This window comes from Uloborus diversus, chromosome 1 (assembly GCF_026930045.1).
Source record: "Uloborus diversus isolate 005 chromosome 1, Udiv.v.3.1, whole genome shotgun sequence".
NCBI classification, from domain to species: Eukaryota; Metazoa; Arthropoda; class Arachnida; order Araneae; family Uloboridae; genus Uloborus; species Uloborus diversus.
The window spans coordinates 225,034,009-225,056,181 of NC_072731.1; the positions used below are offsets into that span (position 1 = coordinate 225,034,009).

General features: G+C 31.6%; 1 protein-coding gene across 1 annotated transcript in view; it reads left to right on the plus strand.

Moving 5' to 3' along the window:
- LOC129218973 (collagen alpha-1(IX) chain-like) overlaps positions 1-22,173 on the plus strand; it is a 137,191-nt gene that overhangs the window by 50,757 nt on the left and 64,261 nt on the right. The window contains exons 19-25 of the mRNA XM_054853295.1: positions 5,789-5,842; positions 5,924-5,977; positions 7,392-7,445; positions 8,454-8,507; positions 8,601-8,654; positions 12,839-12,892; positions 21,531-21,584. Of these exons, the coding sequence (XP_054709270.1) occupies positions 5,789-5,842; positions 5,924-5,977; positions 7,392-7,445; positions 8,454-8,507; positions 8,601-8,654; positions 12,839-12,892; positions 21,531-21,584 (378 nt within the window). The remainder of the gene's footprint in view (positions 1-5,788; positions 5,843-5,923; positions 5,978-7,391; positions 7,446-8,453; positions 8,508-8,600; positions 8,655-12,838; positions 12,893-21,530; positions 21,585-22,173) is intronic.

Here is a 22,173-nt window from a genome sequence, read left to right on the forward strand (position 1 = left end):
TGACAGCATAAGTATTGCAACCTACTTGCATGTCTAGACCTATAGGAAACAATCTATAACATGTTCTAAATTTTATATCGGAACTCTCACCGATATATTTCTTGAACTGAAGTGATCTATTATCTATATTAAAATGGCTGTATTCAAGCAAGAAGATAGTATAGATAAAAGGAAAATCAAGTTGAGATAAGGTTAATTAATTATGTTTGTCATTTTAGATTGGAAACATCACGATTGCAGGGACAGTATAAAGTCAAAAAAATTCGAGTAGAAAGGGCAAAACAGTGCTGTGGAATCTTTCTTCACGCTAGTGCCGCACCTCATATTCAGATAAACCTCACGAATCAGATCACCGAAATTTGAATCTATATTTTTGTATCAGGTAATATGGGGAACTACAGAAAATGAGAGAAATCTACAAATCATGAAATATTGTCATAGCTGCATGCTGCTTTTATCAATAACGTTCCCACCATCTTTATGGAAACCTATTTCTTGCTTTTTTGGAGGCCAAATTTGCAACTATTGTTCTTTAATCGAATGAAAATGATTTGTTGCTTTGGGGGGCTCTAGAACAGAGTCCATTACTTTTCGCCGACACGAAATGTCTTTCCCTCTTTTTGAGATATTCAGGGATTTCATGTCGGCGAAACGGCGGAAGATTGGGGTAAGTGGGGAAATGAAGCTTTGCGTTGGGAAAACGGCAGAATTTTTTTTTTCTTTTTAAAATCATATGTGTTTTTCACATCGCTTTATTTTCCTTTTTCAACCGCTAATAATATCATATTTTAAGGTAGACGAGTAAATATTATGAAACACTTAACTATATATACATCTTTAATTGCTTTTTTTATCATTACGGGCAGGGGCGCCCCAAAATATAATTTTTGGAAAGGTGAGAATCCTTAATTTGCCGAATAGAACTACAAATTGTGCCGAATTTTAAAATACGGGTGTGCACACCTAATAAATCTGATGAAAAGGAACATTTTGCCAGAAAAAAACTGCAGTATTGTAATTATGTCCCCTAATTTGCCAAATCAACCTATGAATTTTGCCGAAAATAAGTTTTTGGACAGGGCGCCCTTGTTTGGGGGGGGGGGGCAGAATCGGTAACAGGATTTCCATATTTTGAAACAGAAAAATTCTAATGAAAAAAGTTTTTAATTCTAATTTTCTTCTGAAAAAATGCTACAAAATACTGAATTTACAAAATATTGCGCCGTTCAGTTGAACCAAATAGAAATAAAGATATCAGTACTCTAACTAGTTATTAACGGTTTTTTTTGTACTTACATTATTTTCGACTATAAAATCATGAAACATACATAATTGTCTTTCTAATAATAAATAATTTTAATTATTCTTTCATTTTCGGAAAAATAGTACTGGCGAATCGGGAGAGTAACCCATTAGTTTTCCCTATTTTGAGGAATTTCTAACTATGGGGGGGGGGGGGGTTTTAGCGGCAGTGAAATAAGGGGTAAACCTCCAGAAAATAGCTTCTCCTCTTCTTCTTCTTCTTTTTCTTTTTTTTGTAGCATAGCACATATCACGGGACTACGTGGATCTGCTTCGCGGGCAGCATATGAACCACCGGCCATGAGTTAGGAACTACGGGATCAATGGAAACAACAAAGAAGTGCAACTCTAAATAATAATTTTAAAAAAAAGAGCAATATTTTGCAATATAAATGGAAGCGTTCCGAAACTTTAGGTTCCCAAGATGAAAGATTGATAGAATGTTCAATCAATTAAAAGTTTTTAAATCGTTGCTGTTTTTTTTTTTTTTTTTTTTTTTTTTTTTCTGCTGAAACATTAGCGTCTTTTTTGTGCTTCTCCTACTGTTGTGAGTTTCTTATTTGTTTCTCATATTTTTAACGAGCTTCAGATTAAAATCTTCGACGCATTTTTCTAATTATTTTATTATAAAATCTCTTTTTCAGCATTCTGTAAAGTTTTATAGTAGTTTTAATCTAAAATATTTATACTCTACCTTTAATTACGTTTGTCTTTACTTGAAGGTTTTTCTCTCTTTTGCCACTTAAAACTTGTTTTTTTTTTTTTTTTTTCCTGCGTCTATACCAATGTATACCGCAGAAATTTTTCAATATTCTCCGTGGAATATGAAACTGTAATCTTGTATTTCAAGAAAGCAACTTTTGTATTCTTTCTGATAGATCAAATAAAGGTAGCGTTATTCTTAAATATTTTATGTGCCATATGTAACATTCTCAGTATTCTCACTGTTTGTATCTGTTTTACTATGTATTTTCCCCCATCTTGTAAAAAGCTTTTTTATTTTATTTTTCAAGATAACTTTTTTCAATAAAAACGAAAAATAAGTTTAATAAATGTTGCCGTTTTGAAATCAACTTTTTCGTTTTAACACCAATAGTTCTGTTTAAAAGAAGAAACTATTTTCAACGATGTCTGGTTCTAATATATATAATATGTATATATGAGCCGCTCTGAAGCCAATGCGGTGAAGTCCATTTTTGGATATTTTCTGATTTTTGGAAATTTTGATAAAATAAATGTTAATCTTCTTAGTTATTAAAGGATTTACTCGTTGGTTATTTTTTTCTAGGTTAGACAGCCCTTTTTTTAATAGCTTCTGAACATGTTGTATAATAATTTCAGAAGGCATTGTGAATAAGTCCACCTTTTATCAATATTTTTTTACATAAACTTTGAAATAAAAATTAAATTATTCTTCTTCTTTCGATATTTGTTGGCAACACTGAAAAACAAGAAATTCATTATAGAAGAAGTCAAAATCCCAGTGGCAGATACTTGAATTCAGATTTTTCTATTGCAAAAATGTATAACCTGTATGTCGAACAATGTAATGAAGAGCAAATTGTACCAGTAAAGGAAAAGTTTTATTACCATATATTTTCGACAAAATTTAACTTACATTTTAAGCAACCTTCAAAAGATACTTGTGCAACATCCGATTATTTGGTAATGAAGAAAAAATTGCAGCTGAAGTTGAACATGACGAACACTTGCGAGATGCAGCAATTGCCCGTAATAGTATGGCTAATGATCGACTAAGAGCTTCAGACGAAATATGCATGTTCAGTTTTGATTTCTAAAAAGCGTTACCATTTCCGAAACTATCCACATCAGTGGCTTATTACAAGAGAAACTTATTTGTATACAATCTTGGTTGCCATGATTTAAAGACTAACGAGGGTTACATGTATGTTTGGCCTATAACCCAAGCATCGCGGGGTTCATAAGAAGTGTCATCGTGTTTATCTAAACACATTAAATTGTACGCAAAGGATTTTAAAAAAATTATAATGTATTCAGATTCATGTTCAGGACAGAATCGAAATATAAAAACCGTGTTAAGTTTAATGAAATTGGTTCAGAGTGAAGACATAAAGGCTGAATCAATTGAGCTTAAATTTTTATTAAGTGGGCACAGTTATTTGCCCAATGATGCTGATTTTGCAGTTATAGAAGCTTATGCAACAAAATTCTGTATATTTATAACCCTAGTGACTGGTATCATATAATACAAAATAGTAAAAGGAAGAACCCTTTCAGAGTTGTCGAAAAGAATCCATGAGAATTTCTTTTCACAAGAATATTGGAAGAAGCTGTTACGAACAGAAAAAAAAATCAACAAGTGGATTAACAGTCAATTGACTTAATATGAGATGCATAAAATTGGAACCCAAGCAGCATTAAGCTCAAACATAATTTTGACGAGGATGATAACTTTCATGTAATTGATTTTAAATAAATAAATAAAAAAAGGTTGGCCAGTAAATTTAAAAAATATAACTCAACCTATATTCAGAATAATTTCAAGAGAAACAAAAGACATCATATGTTCAGTAAAGTATATACCTCAAATTAAACACTACTTTTACAGGACATTAAGGACAACACATGGAGATCAAGATTTACATTTAAATAACTTGTAGGAAGATGGTTTTTGTTATGATGAATAAACATAAAACTTATGACAATAAGTGTTATATTATTATTTTTACATAAATTTCTTATATTTTTCATCTGCCAAAAGGTATAAGTCCTAAAATTTTTAAGATGCTGTCATTATTTCAATAAATACTTACGTTTTTATTTACACATCCTGTACATATCTTGTTTTTTTTGCAGAGTTTACATTTCGAAAAAAGATTTTATACACTTTTCTAATTAAATTAATAAACCAAGAATTTTAAAAACTAATGTATCAAAAAACATTAATTTTCTCAATTTTTGTGTTTTTGACTTAACCGCATTGGCTCCTGAGCGGCTCATATATATATATATATATATATATATATATATATATATATATATATATATATATATATATATATATATATATATATATATATATATATATATATATATATATATATATATATATATATATATATATACGTGTGTGTGTGTGTAAGAACATCGGAATTAACATTTGCTTAAATGCTTTGTTACCTAATGATGCCGATTGCAGAAAATGCGCTCGACAGTGCTTGCAGATTCGTGTGAAAGTTTGCGTACCATTTCTTAGTTGGGAGAGAAAATAACTAAGTTTTTTTAAGAAAAAAAAATCTTAAATTTGAACAAATGAAAATTTGTACCATATTTGCCGGGGTTTATTCTACAAGTCGAATACTTCTTTTTAAGCATTTTTAGGGGCCTATTTAGATTTCATGATTTATTTAATATCGGTTTATCTTGTAAGCTATTTTTGGATTTTCATCAGCATCGCAGACAGCTGAAAAAAAATTCTGCAACTGTGATAATGACTACAGGCGTGTGATGACTTTAAATGCGTTATTTATGTTTTAATCTTTCTTCTATCTGTTATTCTGCGTAATAGCATATTTTACAGCATATGCAGGGTGTTCCGTTTTAACCTGCAAGACCTTTACTTTCGCAACCGTTAGTTCTAGATGTATACTTCCAACTGCAAAGATGTTCAAAATCAGATGCTGAGTTAGATGTTGAAAGTTTGAAGCAAAAATAAAAATGAGTCAAAAAATACAAAGTTTAACTTTTTATACGGGCCCCAGGTCCCCTAACTAATGTTTAGGGAACTTATCTCCATTGAAAAACAATTCCAACACAAAAAGTTTTAAATTAGTACGACCAATATTCACCGGGATATGAAACACAGTGTTCGGTGACTTACACCATTGTTCACTCGTCGTCAATAGCACCTTTTGGGGGAAAATATAGTGACTAAAAAGTGTTTAAAATTACAATGTGATTTTTCAAATTGTTCAAAGTTTTGCAGTGTGTTTTTGCGTATCGCGGCATAACATTTAGATTTTTTGAATAGCAATGAAAAAAATATAAATACCTTGGTTTCCTTACTTAGATGACCTATCATTCTTCTGAAAGAGCGATAAGTTCCAATCTCATCTTCTGTATGTTCCCTTAAAACTTTAAACTGGAATATCTCCTTGAACTTTGGTCGCACAAATGTCAATTTTTTGTGTTAGTAATAGTTTTCAATGGCGATTATTTCTCTAAATATTAGTTAGGGGTCCTAGGGCCCGTATAAAAAGTTCAATTTCGTATTTTTTGACTCATTTTAGTTTTTGCTTCAAACTTTCAATATCATAGCTCTGCATCTGTTTTTGAACATTTTTGCAATTGGAATTATGCACCTAGGACTAAACTAACGGTTAAGAAAATGAAGGTCTTGCAGGTTAAAACGGAATACTCTGTATATAGCTACTTAAGTCGACGAGTTAGTTTTTAATGTTTAGTAGATGTAAAATTCTTTAATTTTTATCTCTTTTATACCTAGGGTGAGAAGGGACCGAGAGGTGAACCAGGATTCCCCGGACCTATGGGGTTTAAGGTAAAAATTGATGCCATGTTTTTCAAAATAAAAAGAAATACCTAGAAGAAGAAAATATATTTTTTAACGTTTTGTCTTTAGGGTGATAAAGGTGAAAGAGGTGAGGCTGGAATACCGGGACTCGACGGACAAAAGGTAAGGATAACCATCTATTCTTTGGAGTCGATTAAGAACGGCAATAGTTTCATAATTGACTAAAAAATAATATTTTCATTATATTCATTAGGTTTAAAAATCAAACCTTAGAGATCAATAAACATCATGAGCCTTCTATTATCACCAAACTTTTTTTCTTTCCACTACCTTAGAGACTTTTTGCAGACCAGTGCGATCGCTCGAAATGGCATCCATGCTTTTATGTTCCGCCTTTAAGAGTCAGATGTCAATGCCATAATTTTCACGCCCTGTTTCTTACCACAAGGGGAAACCCTGCGCTCTCACGATGTGAAATTGTACCAGAAATTTAACTTTAAGTATTCAATGTTGAATGAATGCTCAAGGGATCTTTAATCATGCGACATGAACGTTGACGATCATCTGCTTCTCAAAAGACCTCCAACTGTCTACTTGGATGAAAGATTTAGAACCCGGGACCAAAGGCGCATGAAGCCAACGCATTACCACCTCGCCACCTATCCCACTTTTATCGTTAAACAGAGGAGCTGCATAAATGTCTCAAAAAGTGATCTTAATTTCTTCCTTTTCGAATTTGTGTTGAATTTATGCTAATTCCCGAGGCGGCAGAACTAGTTCACTAAAATATGTCGCAAGCTTATTTTCAGTTACACCGAAATTAGGACAAAATTGGTCTTTTATTACCTTCTGCTGTTTATTAAAATGTTCAGGAAGAAAGCACTAATAAGATTTTTAAAAAGAAACTAATGTGAAAGTTTAACTTGCCTGACATAAAGCTAAAAAGTTGTGACTATGTTTGAAAAGTAATTTTTATTTTAATCTCAAAACTGTCTTGAAACATTCTCCAAAATTCTCGGTAAAAATTTAGTTAGAAGAACTAAAATTAACATGTTTACCCTATGTTAATGTTTACCCATGAAACATTCCATATCATCTAATTGTTCTAGTCACTGAAGAAGAGAAATATTTTTCACAGCTGTTGTGTTAACAAAAGTTTCAAAGAAAATTTTGTCAATTTCTTCTTCTTTTTTTTATAGTGCATTTGCAATTGGATCGTTTATTTCCGATACAAGTCAAGCACCAAGTTTTAAAATTTTGAAAACGCCTTTTTACCGTCATGTTAAAAAATTATAGTACTTTAAACCACTAAAACCGATGAAGATTTAGATATATTTCTTTTAATAAAAAAAAGATTTAAAAAAAGTTCTATTCCATATTAAACAATTTAATGTAACAATATAGTTCTTTTTTTTTCTTGAAACTAAAAAATTTGATGATAGATTGTTTTTGACATAAACGAGGGTCAATTGACAAGACAAAATATACGGCAAAATCCTATACTTTAACTGCAATATTCAAACTAACTTTATTATACTTTCTGGTGTTTTTGTTTATTCCTTATTTTAATTCATAGGGTGACAAAGGAGAGGATGGCCGAGTAGGTGACACTGGATCAAAAGGAGAAAGGGTATGACTAACTTTCATTAATTGAAGTTGTATCATTTTACACAATTTATTTAGTTCTATATACACAATCAAAAGAAAAATTATATAATGATTAAAAGCTTATTTGTTGCTTAACCTTTTTTAATTTCTTTATGGACCATCAAACCTATTCAAGCAAACCCTCTGAAAACTGTTAAATAAACATTTAATCAGTTTGGTGCAAAATCTTGAAAATATATTTTAATTTTAACACTGCTTAGAATAGAGAAAACATGTTTCTTACAACTGCAGATGTGTTGCCGTTAAAATCTTTATTAAAATTTTAGTAGTTCAAATATAACTTCATTCCATGTTTATTTCATAAATGCAATTAAATAATACATAACTTTCTCGAGTTTTCACTATTTTTTAATGTACTATGGCATTTGTGACGGGTTTCCTTTGGGGAAAAACAACACACAGTAGTGCTCTAGTGCTATGGAACGTGCCACATAACTGTATTTGAATGGGAAAGGTTTTATAGCACTCTGAAATTCCGACTTTTTCCCAACTGAGCATTTTTGAAACCTTCTCGTAGAGACAGTGCATAGATATGGATATAATATAAATTGACAGGTTGTGAAATAGAGATAAGAAGATCCCTCTGGTAATCAATGTAATGAAGCGTCCCTGACTTAACTTATTAAAAGCTAAATTATTCTTCGGTTAATCAATTTAAAAAAAAATCTGATTGACCTTTCGAAACTCAAAAATATATTTTTAGTAGCATTAGTATTTTTTAAAAATTTTTATGTATAACTATGTAACGAAAACATACCTTCCATACATAATACCAGCCTAAAAAAACGCACTTGAAGAGTTTTGAACTTAATTTTTTTCAGGAAAATTAAATTCGTTGAAGGAAAATTGAGAACATATAAAAACCTATTTCGAAAAAAAAAATGGATTTATAATTTTTTATGTATTTGTCTGTGATAAACAAATGTATTACCGCCTATATTCAGAAAGAAAATTATTTTCTTTGATGTAGGGATTTCCTGGTGCTCCTGGATTGCGGGGTGAGCCGGGTTTAATAGGAATGCCGGTAAGACTTTTGAATATTTTAATCTTTCGTTTTTGTTGCTTTAATGAGTAAGAACTAATGAAGAGTTTAAATGTGACAAAACTATATTTATAGGGACCATCTGGAGTTCCTGGAACTAATGGATTGCCTGGATCTAGAGGTGAAAAAGTAAGCAAAGTTCTTGGAAATTTTGAAATCTTTAAGCATAGCTTGCTTTATCAGTGAAAAAGGTTTAATGAAAACGATAACGGTTATTTTTGAATTTCAGTTGCTAAAGAGGAAAGGCCTTAAAAAGCGAGGAATAATTAAGCCATAGAGAGTAAAAGTAGTGCTTTTTTTGTTTCAAAAATAAATAAATAAATAAAATTTTCAGTGTAATTGAAGCTAAACCTTTCAATAACTTCAAATTTCTCAAAATAGCTCCGTTCACACAAAACAAAAATGCTGTTCCGTTTTACGGTTATTGTCTATCGACCAACGATATTAAATATAGATTTACACTTCGTTCGAATGAAATTAAAAGTAATATCTCTACAGTGATTACAAATTATTTAAAAAAGAAAAAACATTCACACCACTTTTACTCTCTGCGCCCCAGTTGTTGCTGGAGCTATTTAAGCTCAACAACAGTTTTAAGTACGAGTAATACAATAATTATAAGTTTGTTTGCGTTTTTTTTTTTTTTTTCTATTTACTTCAAATCTCGAAGTCTAAAATCAGTGTTACTTCCAATACAAACTCAACTTGGCCATTTATAGTCAAGTTGGCAACACATTTGAGTTAGAAAAATATTTTTCGAATATGTTTCTATTTTGGCGGTATTGGCAATATTCAGAAAGTCACGTTTATATCGTCGCTTTAGAGCAACACTAAGACATCTAATCCCAGGAATAATATTAAGAAATCCTATTGTTGCTCTGAGGCGACGATATTGTCGACGTTTGGAAATTTCATCTTTGGGAAATCGCATTTTTACGTCGGTACGCGACAAACTAGAGAAGAAAATATTTAAAATGTTTCCTTGTTTTTTTAAGTTATTCAAAAAACATGCATTATTTAATAGATGTAAAAGGTTGTAGAGTGTGATGTCCACATTAGATTTTTTTTTTTTTTTTTGAAAATAAAAAGCGAGATTTATTACTCCAGCTAGTACAAACACAGCTGATTCCTCTATTTATTTTTCAGTTTTACGAAACATATTATCAATGACTCGGTATGAAACGTTTTGAGCTAAAATGTAGTTCGTGCCAAACAACTTCCTCTATGCACCATCAGCAGTTTTAAATTCTCGAAACTAACAAAGTTCTTTAACACAAAAATTTCGAGCTTTAAATAGAGTTTTGGTACCAAAAAAAAAAAAAAAAATAAAAAGAAACTTGTTACAATTTGCTTCGTTCTAATTATCTTCTACAGTTTATAATATCTTTGGATGTTACGTTTATTTTTAACTTTTTTCTTTTCAACGATGAAATGTTTTTGTAGATCGAATTGCTCTTTGAATCAGTTGAATCGATGAAGAAAGTCAATCACTTTGCAAATCTTAATGCTTAAAATATGTAAGACCAGTTCTAAATCATCCAAACTCAGTTGATTAGAATGAACGTTCCCAATATTGATTAAATTGGCAAGATGCGAAGCAGTAAATCCTTCAACTGCTTCAGCGTATCTTAGAGGCAGTTCGAACAATATACAATTAGATAGAATCAATTACTTATCAGGTGAGAATGCCCAGAAAGCGCATTTCAAGTACTGAAACCATTTCTGATTTTCGTATTAGAAACGGATTTCTGCTCGAATAAAGCAAGTTTTTACACCCAGGAATGAATAAGTTCTTAGTTCAAGAAACTTAACGACAATGAATAAATTTTTTCAGCTATAATAATTCATAGAAACATTTAAAGTTATAAAGTAAACCACCTTATAAATTCAAGGTATACTCTCCAAAAAGATTAAAAGAAAATAAACAAATGGTTTACCAAATTTTTTCCCCTTTTGGGGCCAACCTGTTATTACGCTAAATACGTGATTGGTGCAACCAAATGGCATATTTTATTATTTGTTTACATCCTGTCTACCTTTCCTGTAACCTCAACATAGCTTTAAAATTAAGTGAGATCTCCAGTCTCTGCAGTAAAGGAAACTTCCTAAATATTTTTTTATCTTTCTTTGTAACAAAGTATTGATTGTGAGACGAAGTAGTAGTACTCCGTAGGTGGTGCATAAAAAACGTTTTTATTTTATGTAATTATGTTCTTACCTACTAATAATCAAATTTAATACTGCGTTAAAATTTCGTTGTAGTTCATCTGCTCAACTTGCTTCTTCTACGTTTCCACGTTCAGATATAAAAACAAATGTTTCAGAATGTTACTTGAAACAAACCTCCTACTTACGAACTGTGGCAAATTTACCGTGTCGCAATTCCACCACGACATACAGTGGCTCCCAAAAGTGTTCGTACACCTACGACTTTCAATGAAATAGGACCTAATCCATTGGTTAGAATTAATATTTCGGAACAAGTGCTAAATTATAAAACCTATGATCAATTTTCAACAAAACTACATGATTCTTTTTATAAATTATTAAAACTTATTTTTTTTAAATCAAAAACTAAAAAGTGCCGGAAATTTTATCTCACAAAAGTCTTCGTACACTTTAAGAAACGTTAATATTTTATTGAATAATCTAAATATTTATTAAGTTATTATTTAGTAGAATATCACGCAGTATCAACAACACCTTTCAAAAGTCTGGAAATAGATTTCATTCTTTTCCCTTTCTTTTTTTTTGCGTAATTTCTGAGCAAGTGTTCAACCACACTTCGAGTCTTACTGTTTCTAGCTCTTTTTTCGTTTCAAAACCGTATTTTCGTAATCTAGCCTCCAGATATCTCTAAATATGTTACATTAATTTCAAATCTGGAGATTGAAAGAGTATTTTCTAATTTTAGGACGATTTTTGAAGCATTAGGCGCAAACGTTAAAAAAACCGTGTCCTTCTTATCGCTATCTTGATAAAAAACAACATTGTTTCCCATAACCAAATTTTTGGCTAAGAGTTTAAAATTTGTTTTTAAAGTATTAAATGAACAGCATGATTCATTATTTCCTCAAACAATTCCAAACTAACAAGCCCTAATGCTAATATGCACCCTCACACAAAACACCTCCACCGTCCTGATAAACTGGTCCAACTAAGTTCTTAAGATTAAGTTCCTCATTTTTTCTTCTATTTACAATTACATAACAGTTTAACAAAAATGTTAAATTCATTTTTATCTTTAAGTAAGACATCATTCCGAAACGTTTTGAGCTTATTTTTCATTGATTTTGTGACGAAAAGCGTAAGCTTTCTGCTTTTTGCACGGCAAAGAAAATTTCTGCGGGAAGAGGTCCCATGTAATCCAGCTAATCAGAAAACTTGGCAAGCAATTTTAGGTGAAAATTAAATGTAAAAATTTTCATTTAACTCTGCAGAAACATTTACAGCACTCAAATGTGTATTTTTCGTAACTTTTTTAACTGTAAATCTTCGATCACGCTTTGTTAACTTTGCCGGTTGACCTTTTCTTGCCATATTTTCGATCCGATTCCTTTCTTTAAATCATTTTATCAAGCACTTTACTGTATTATGGAATAAATTAACTAGTTTAGAGACATTTCAAACCAATTTACTATTACTGTGAGAAAAAAATTCAACTTTCGAATGGTGTTTGTGGGTTTTTACGAATACCAGCCATTTTAAAGTAATAAACCCAATATTAAGGAATAAATAAACAAAAAATTAAAGTCAAATGACGTTTAAGGGTCAACACATTGCAGAAATAATAAAAAACAAAAACAACATATGACAATTTTAATCATGAGTTTATTCGAAAATATTTGAGTGTACGATGACTTTTGTGGCGTATTAGTTCTCTGTCTCATCGTTTTTTGACAAATTTCAAAAACAAAATCTGGCAATATTTTGAAAAAACTACTGGGTTTTATTAAGTATGACATAGAAATGATGTGAAAAAATATTGAACTTTTTATTCGAATTCAGTTTCGCGTTATTTTGGTTTTATTGAAAATTTTCAAAGTGTACGAACACTTTTGGGAGCCACTGTATGTCCCCCAGAGGGATCTAAAAATGCACATGAGAAATAACTCAGTTCGTCTGAATTATATCTTAAAAATGCATTGCGATGGGCGTCCAAACCAGAGAATCTGCATATGAACAATGATTATTTTCTTCATACTTAATAGTTTTTTTTATTGTGTTAAAAGAATTCCGGGCAAAACGTTCCAAACTGATACGAATGTGAATATAAAGAGAATATATTAAAAACTTGTTTCTAATCATTTTAGGGAGACCAAGGCGAACCAGGAATTCCAGGAGATGTTGCAAAAGCTGGAGATCCAGTAAGTATCAGAGAATTTTTGCTTCAAATTCCATCAGAGATATTTTTTCGTTCTTTTGTTTTAATTATTATGAATATACTGAAGAACGTAGATTATTTGAAACTCTTTTGCCTAGAATCTCATTTAACTGCCGAATGTTTACTGAAGTTTCACTGTTTTTGGGAAGTAAACATTATCACTTCAGGGTCATCGGCCGGGTCAAAAGCCATGCCCGAAGTTTCTAATTAGGCTGACATGGCCTGCTTGTAAGACATTCACAGAACAAATTCGATAATAATTATAGTAATAAAGTTAAAACACCATGCTAATTAATTCATTTTGAATGAAACGAAATGTACTTTCTGGGAACTCAGGTAGCATACGTAACATTTAAGCGTTTTATAAAAGTTTTTAAGGGATTGTTACAACTATCACAATCGTTTTTAAACGTTTGTGAAACAAAGTGTGCTACCTGGAAAATTGATCAATTTAAAAGCGCTTGATACAAATGTACACAAACCAATAAAGACAGAAATAACACATGGTACTGGGAAATTATCCGTATGGAAAGATGTTTAAATAAAAAAAGTAAAAGCAACTTTTTCATCGCAAGTACAGTCAGACCAATGCAATGAAATATATCAAAAAAACACAATATAGATGAAAAGTTAACCAAAGAGAATGAGGTAAAGCTTGACCATCGAGAGATATCGGATAACCTTGAAGTGAAAACATCATTTGTATTGTTTGTTATCATTTTGCAATGGATAGGATCAGCGAGAACGTGCCTTTTACTACTTAGCGCTTTCCGGCTGATTCTACGTATTGCAAAGGATACAAATGATGCTACCGCTTCAAGGTAATCCGCCATCTCTCCGTGGTTATGCTTTATGCACCTCTTTTATTTTATTTGTGTACGTTTTTTTAATGGAATGTGATCAGTTACTTTCACAATAAAGCATAATACTTACTACGGTCCATCAGTGTTAGCACTCATAATTTTATTTCCTTTACATAATTCTTCACATGAAAAAAAAAACTTAAATGATAACTCCCAAAACCGTGCAATATTACTAATAACTAGAAAATCGCCCGTCAAAGCATGGCAGGAGAAAATTGCTTCTACATTTGAACGAAGCAATTGACTGTTTGATGATATTTAGATAGCTGAATTTTTAACCCTAAATCCAGTGGATTAACCCTAAACTACAATAGATAGCGCTCATTGCCGATCACTTTTTTCGTTTCATCACTCTCCTAAAATGACGGTTTTACGCGCAAAAATGTTAAGTGACCGGATCCAGTTCAGCCTTGTCACAATAAAGCTTTTCCCTACATGTCAAACATTACCAAAAAATATTATCAAATTATGTTGCGGCGCGAGTTCCATTTTAATGACGTTAGTGTTACCTGATCATTCGCTATTATATACTTAAGGATTCTCTTTTATTCAATAAACCTGCTTTTGCTTCTCAACCTTGCGTGCAAAAGAACTATGCAGTTGTCTTACACGGCTCAGCGATGGCGTGACATTGCTTCACACAAAAGTCGGGACAAAGTAGGAAGCGTGAAAACGTTTATTCACTTCACTAACTGTTCTATTTTAGTCTAGTTTGACTTATCATCAGAGTAGATGAGCAAAAGTACAATCGATACAAGAAGACTACAATTAAATCGCTGTTTTATGCAAGTAAATTGTTTCAGCTGTCTTTCTGTAGTTCATTTATCTAAGGTTTGTTTTATGTAATTTGCAAATGAATGCGGGTTTTGGAAAAGAAATCTAATGACTTTTTAATTTCTGATCAATTATCATTTTGTATTTTAGAAAATTATTTTTAATTATTTTCAATAAATAAACTCAGTGAATATGAAACATGAAAGAATGATTCAAAAGAGTAACATCAAAATTTCGCGGATATTTATCACAATTCATCCAGAAAAAAACAGCATTGAAAAAAAAAAAAAATCAAAGGATATCAGCGAAAAGATAACAGGTCGACTTGAACAAACCAGAATGTCTTTATATCAGCGTCAAATAGCTTCAGTCATTGATAAGTATTTAGTGTTAATTCAAAAAATAAATTAAACATCTATTTTGGAAATACGACTGGGATGTGCGCGTTTTGCTTTTTAACGGTATTCCGACTAACTCCTAATTCTAGAATATTTCTATATTGAGTTACAAGATCTATCTATATATTTGTATTCTAAAGAACAGACATGATAAATGGTTCTATGAAGTCTCGTAACAAGTGGATGCTTTATCATCAAAAACCTTCCACTTAAGCATGGGTCCCTTAAACCTTCCCCCACGACAATTGGGTTGTTTCCTTCAGTCAAAAGTAGTATTTTTTGTCACTGAAATTGATAAAAATAAATAAAAAAATAACATGGACTTAGAAAATACTTTTATTTTCAAAACAGTTATTTTTTAATTTAATTTTTTAAAATGTCCGATTTTTTAAACAAGGCGTGGTCTTGATGACGTCACAAATGATGCACTTTGGCGCATATGTTACCGCATTTCCACGTTATGATAATCAACAAGCGAATCAACTAATTACGCTCTACGCTTGCTATCAACCATATCGTTGCCAATACACGTGAGTAAAGATATGAATTAAGTATTTTGCTCTGTGAATGGTAACACTAAATGGCATTTCCTCATTTGTGATGTCATTGGACAGAAGCGTAAACAATAAAAGCGCAAAGATTATAGTAATTATTTAAAAATATTAAACTTAAACAAATTAATTAAAAAATGGTCAGATCCTATGTTTTGGGGCTGCTCTTTCAGAAAAAAATACTTTCAAAATTTCGGAAACGAACCCATTGTCCCTTAAACCGAAAAGAATCTTCATATTAACTTTAGTTCTTAGACTCCTTACCTTTTAAAAGAAGTCATTAAATTGCTATGCGTTGCTGTATGGCACAAAAGAAAAAAAAAATACAATCCAACTTCTATATCTGCAGGGTTAGAATATCTGGGTCTTTCATAACCTTAGGGTTCAACTTGTTTTTGTCGTAGACTGAATTTTTGTTCTATATGTATACTCTATGGATGCGCTGATTCATAGACAGTAACTGGCTATCGGCCATAATCGGCCGTTTGATGAATAAATTTGACAATGATAAGTGAATGTAATTTTGTGCAACATAGGTATAACATGTATCATAAATTGTACTGGCGAAAATAAAAACAAACAGTATAAAATTTGCGAAAAACTGAATGAAATATTGAAATTAATCCTCTCAGTTGACGTTGAAAAAATTGAAGTGTTAAGGTCAGCACGATTATTAATCTGTAATCGGTCAATTTGCTTATAAACGTAACACTAGTATACTCTTCTTAATTTACAAAATAGACAAACTCCTTTCGACATTTTATAGATATGTTTCACATACTATACACTCTGTGGCACCAACTTAATAAAGCTGTTACGACTGGGACCACCTTATAATTTACTCCACTAATACGGCAGCAAACTTAATGTACACGTAGAAGAAATATCTTTAAAACCATGATGTGATAAACTTTTTACTTCCTTTTACAAAAAAGGAAGTAAAAAGTTTATTTGTAGAATTTTTAGTTCCGTTCTTGCAATCATATATATATATATAATTAAAAACTATTATTTCAGTAAATATATTTTTACTTCCTTTAAAAAGAAGGAAGTATTGTATTCGCGAAAAAAATTTCCCTCAAAAAATCGGCCTTAATTTCCATTTTGCTCGCCCCCAAATGAATACTGATTTTTTTTTTTTTTTTTTTTTTTTAAACCCGACCACACGTGGATATGTGCCTACGATTGTACAGACACCCGAAATATCCATTTTGACGATCCCCGAGTTAATTACAACGAGTTTTCTCGTGACGTCTGTATGTATGTATGTATGTATGTGCGTATGCGCGTATGTATGTTGCATAACTCAAGAACGGAATGTCCTAGAAAGTTGAAATTTGGTACGTAGACTCCTAGTGGGGTCTCGTTTTGCACCTTCCTTTTTGGTTGCATTCGTATGCTCCAAAGGGGGTCTTTTGCCCCTTATGGTTGAAATCATTGTTAATTTCGATGTAAACTCACGTAGTGTTATGATTTGTCGGACACTTGGCGATATATCGCCAGTCTTTTGGTCGCGAAGTTTTATCACCAACTTGGCGACAAATTTGGCGATTTTTTTTTAAGTTGGTTTCAAATTGGCCACTGTTGGTGATATTTAGAGAGTAAACTATTGAATCATATTAAAACTGCCAATAATAAGAAATTGACATTAAATTGGAGTAAAAGGAAGTCATGTGTTGCACACATCAGCTCGTTTCTTTATCCTTTACTTTAGTCTAATTGGTGTTTCCTATTTATTCCCTAAGATTCGAGAGAGAAAAAAGGCATGTTAATGGAATTAGTACGCACCGCGTATCCATTAGCATATCAAATTAAGAACGGTTTTTTAGGCTTACTGATAAGTTAACTACGCAGTTTTCGGAGAGTAAAAATACTTTGATCTATATGAACAGCGCAGTTATCATGGGCGCCCATATAGGGGGGCAAGTAGGGACTCGAGCTCCCCCCCCCTAGAAATTAGAACTTCATTGCTTTTAGTACTTTTTTCTTTTTAAAACTGTAAAAACATTTCTTCTGCAGTCTTTAGTGAATAAGTTATTAAAAATTTAAAATTTTAATGACTCTAACCTGTTTTGAAATCGGTTTCCATATGGAAAATACTCAGCTAGACCATGGGGAAAATATCTGAGCCCCCCTTTCAATTTTGCATATGGCAGTTATGTTTTCAAAGCTTAAAATTTTCATAAAGTGGTTAATACTTGTTGATGTAATACTCTTTTCTAGAGTCGAATGCATAACTTTTCATCGAGCAACAATGTTCGTAAATACAATACCTCTCTTTGACTTATGCTGATTGGCACTAACTATAGTCACAATTTCTTGAGATTTCAAGTTTGTTATTAGATGATTATTATAAGAGTTGTAAAGTATATTTTGCAAGTAAAGGAAAGTGATCAGAATCATTTTTCATTACAAAACTATTTTCGCTGAATAGAGTTTTAAATTGCGTGCTGCGCATTGAATATCATTTTAACAAACGATCCTATGAATTATTTTTATCGGAAGGCTGAATTATATTAATTAAAATTGTTGGCAACACTCGGTGTTCCAGGCACCGACTCAATTCCAGCACGTGGTTAGCGAAAATATAGAAGAAATTAGAAATGGTATTTTCGGAATGGCAGATTTGGAGTGAAGCCAACGAGCGCTCGATATTCACCAAACGCGGGTCTATTTCGAGTTCGTTCGTGAAAAGAGCCATTTGACTGCTACGACGGAATAAAATTGAGGTTTAATTCAGACGTCGCGAATGTGATGGGGCTCAACTTTGCCGCGGGGCTTTTACTCGCTTCAATCATTGAAAGCTGAAATGTTATGATCACGACAAAATGTCCCCTCTTATTATTAAATGCTTTTTCTCGGAGATGCATGGAGAACTGAAGTGGAAATAATATTTTTCAGTTCGTATTTGCGAATATGTTTGCAATTGATCAGAATTTTTCGAACCGATGCAATATTTGAATAAATGTTTCAAATGCGAATCTACCTGCTCTATAGACTTTAACTTCATGAAAAAAAAAATGTTTAATGATGCATTAGTTGCTTTTTATTGTCTTTTTTTCAGAATGAACTTTTTTTTTATTCAAGAGATTTCTAGCTTTTATTAAAAGAAGTGAATTAGTAAATCAAATTGTATTCCAGATAGCACATTTCGTTTCTTAAACAATGTAAAAAGTTGTTAAAGTTATGGCAATTGTTCTAAAACGTTTATAAAATGCTAAAACGTTATGTGTGATTCCTGAGATGTTGGACAAGACCGTTATTTTATAATTATATGAATCATTGGATCCCAAGGTACATATTGGTATTTCTCTACATCGGTAGTCCCCAACTTGCAGATGTCTGTGTTTACTCAGTTTGAAAGTGAACAACCATGAACCCCTATTACTTTATTAGCATCCATCCATCTCATCAGTGGTAACTAAATTCAAAAGTGATTACGTACAACTGATCTACATAATGGGAAATTGAACTAGATATTATTAATATTATTTTTCTTCTTCAATTAAAATACTATCAAATTATCCTATATTTCCTGGATATTTATTAATCCCACAATTATCTTAAGCAATTAAAAGAAGTAATCACTTCTATATAGAGGTGTGAAAAAAATACATGACTGCCGCTTTCAAAATGAGATGTCGCAAAGACGTTTTAATTGGATTAAAAAAATGCAACTAGACGGCAAATATATTTTGTAGACACTACTACAAATATACTGTATTATAACTCAGTTTTCTTATTTGTTTTGTTTCCTATGTTCTTTATTTGAACGAGGTGATTTGTTCTGAGCTTTTTAAAATTGCTCTCAGTTAGAAACGATTGTTCTAATTAACATTCAAGCTCCGAAAAAAGCTCATTTGGAGCAGTTTTTTTTTTACGTGCTCAACGTTCACTGGTGAAATGATGTGTAAATTTGTGCATGCAGAAAGCAGAACTTTTTTGCAGTCATAAGTAATTTTTGCAGTTTAAGTAATACTTAAACTTTCAAGTTAAAGCCACAGTGGAACTTTTTTAAGCTATGAAGAATTCCGTATGTGAAGTATTCAATTTGAAATCCCTTGAAGTTTAGGTTTTCGTGAAACACTATACATACTGATGTCGATTAAGTTATCCTACTCATTTTTGAAAATATTTATTTTACTATAAATGTATTAGTCTTTAAACAAAAAAATACGAATGTATTGTTAAAATGTCAGTAATCCAACGTTATTAAGCACAAAACTTGCAATTGATTGCAGACACGTGTTTCGGTGTTACAAGGAACACCTTTTTCAATGCAAAGAAGTGTGAGCTTTTGGATGAAAAGTCATCCGAGAAAAGCAACACGGTGGAACAGGAGGTAGTATAAATATCAAAAAATAGAAATTAAACAAAACAAAAAAGATAAAATGACACATGGAGACAAAATTTATTATATAATTCCATCAGGAAAAAAACCGTTAAGTAATAAATTTTAAAAGAAAACCCATAAACAATGCAAAAAGTCCAAAAATGAAACCACTCTGAATAAATTAGCAATAAATTTACCAGCGGGAAAAACTATGTATGGAAGCAATGTATCAAATGGAGAAATGCAGAAAAAACAGAGTGAAGGATAAACATATTGGAATTAGTTAATCACAAAACGAAATAAGAAAGCAAAAAATGAAAAAATAAAAGTAAGAAATGTACGACGTTTACATAAAAATAATTTGTTCTTAATAGAACTTTTAACACTAAGAATTTAGTTGTTCTGCCTTTCTTCCCTGGTATCAGTTTTCAGGTTGCTAAGATTCTGAAGCGATTCCAATTCCAAGTGGTATTTTCTCCTATTAATAAACTTTCTTTCTCTTCTCTTAAAGATTCTATTCACCCTCTTAATTGCTGTTAGATCTATAAAATTGTTTGCAATTGCGGACTCGGATACATCGGACAGACCCGCCGTTCTTTGAAATTTCGGTTAAAAGAACATCAAAGCTATGTGAGAAAACAACAGCTGAATAAATCCAGTATTGCTCAACACTGTTGGGAATCGAATCACTCTTTTGATTTTAACTCTTATCAAATTATCCAAAAATTGTCCCAATTCGTTGGATCTTGATTTTTGGGAATCTTTTCACATCCTGAGGAACCGTTCTAATTTAGTTAACGATCTTACTGCAATTCCCTATTTTTCCTCTGTGTGGACTGCTTTGTTAAAATTGGTTTAGATTTTCTATTATTTTTATGTAAACGTCGTACATTTCTTACTTTTATTTTTTCATTTTTTGCTTTCTTATTTCGTTTTGTGATTAACTAATTCCAATATGTTTATCCTTCACTCTGTTTTTTCTGCATTTCTCCATTTGATACATTGCTTCCATACATAGTTTTTCCCGCTGGTAAATTTATTGCTAATTTATTCAGAGTGGTTTCATTTTTGGACTTTTTGCATTGTTTATGGGTTTTCTTTTAAAATTTATTACTTAACGGTTTTTTTCCTGATGGAATTATATAATAAATTTTGTCTCCATGTGTCATTTTATCTTTTTTGTTTTGTTTAATTTCTATTTTTTGATATTTATACTACCTCCTGTTCCACCGTGTTGCTTTTCTCGGATGACTTTTCATCCAAAAGCTCACACTTCTTTGCATTGAAAAAGGTGTTCCTTGTAACACCGAAACACGTGTCTGCAATCAATTGCAAGTTTTGTGCTTAATAACGTTGGATTACTGACATTTTAATTTTTCAGCACAAAGGTATTTATTCTTTATTTATACGAATGTATTGTATTGAAAAAGTTTCGTTACATGTGGGCATGCCAAAAGTTTTTAAAAGAAGGTTTATGTAAACTTTAGGAAAGCTCTTACGAAATGTGAACTGTTTCCAAAATATTGCTTTTTTTTGGGGGGGGGGGGGGATCTTATCCATGACTCACTGTAAATAGTCTAAATTTAAACTGGGAAGGACAATAGGGTGTACTCTGTAATCGTGCTCCTCGTACGCCATTATAATAATCGTTAAGTACTTATAGATATTCTTACTATAAAGACTGACTTTATTATTTATTTAGGGGCCGCCAGGGCTACCAGGGCCAGCAGGAGAGCCTGGAATAGACGGAACCAAGGTAAGAAGAGCTCAGTATATTAGAATTTCTTTGACATTTACTTTTACTCAAAAGCTTTTGCGTGCAGCCAACTACTAGAGCCGCAAATCGATATGTTAGTAACAATATTTGTGATTAAAAAAAATAACATACGTTTTGTGTCTACAGTATTAAAATGTCAACTTAATTCTGCATACAATCGCAACTGACCTCGCATTTTGAAAAATCCTGGGAAAAAGAATTGTAAACTTGAAAAAAAAATTGCAGCTGTTCCAAGTAAATTTCCCCATTTTGAAATCGAATGAATCCAACACAACCAAATTATTTTATAATTAGCATAACTATAACAATCATGTAGAATTTATGTATACATGAAGCATATATTTACACTGAAATGTCATCTGCAAGATATTTTAAGAGTACATTTTTTGAAAGGGGACATTTAACGTCGTAAATATTTCAATATTTGTCAGTTGTATTTTTATAATTTGTCAACACCACCGTTTTTACGTCATGTTGACTAAGTCTCGAAATGTTGGTCTTGTAACATATCTCTGGTACATTACAGGTTAAAAATGCGTCTTTAGGATGTTCAGCAGTTTTTTTTTTT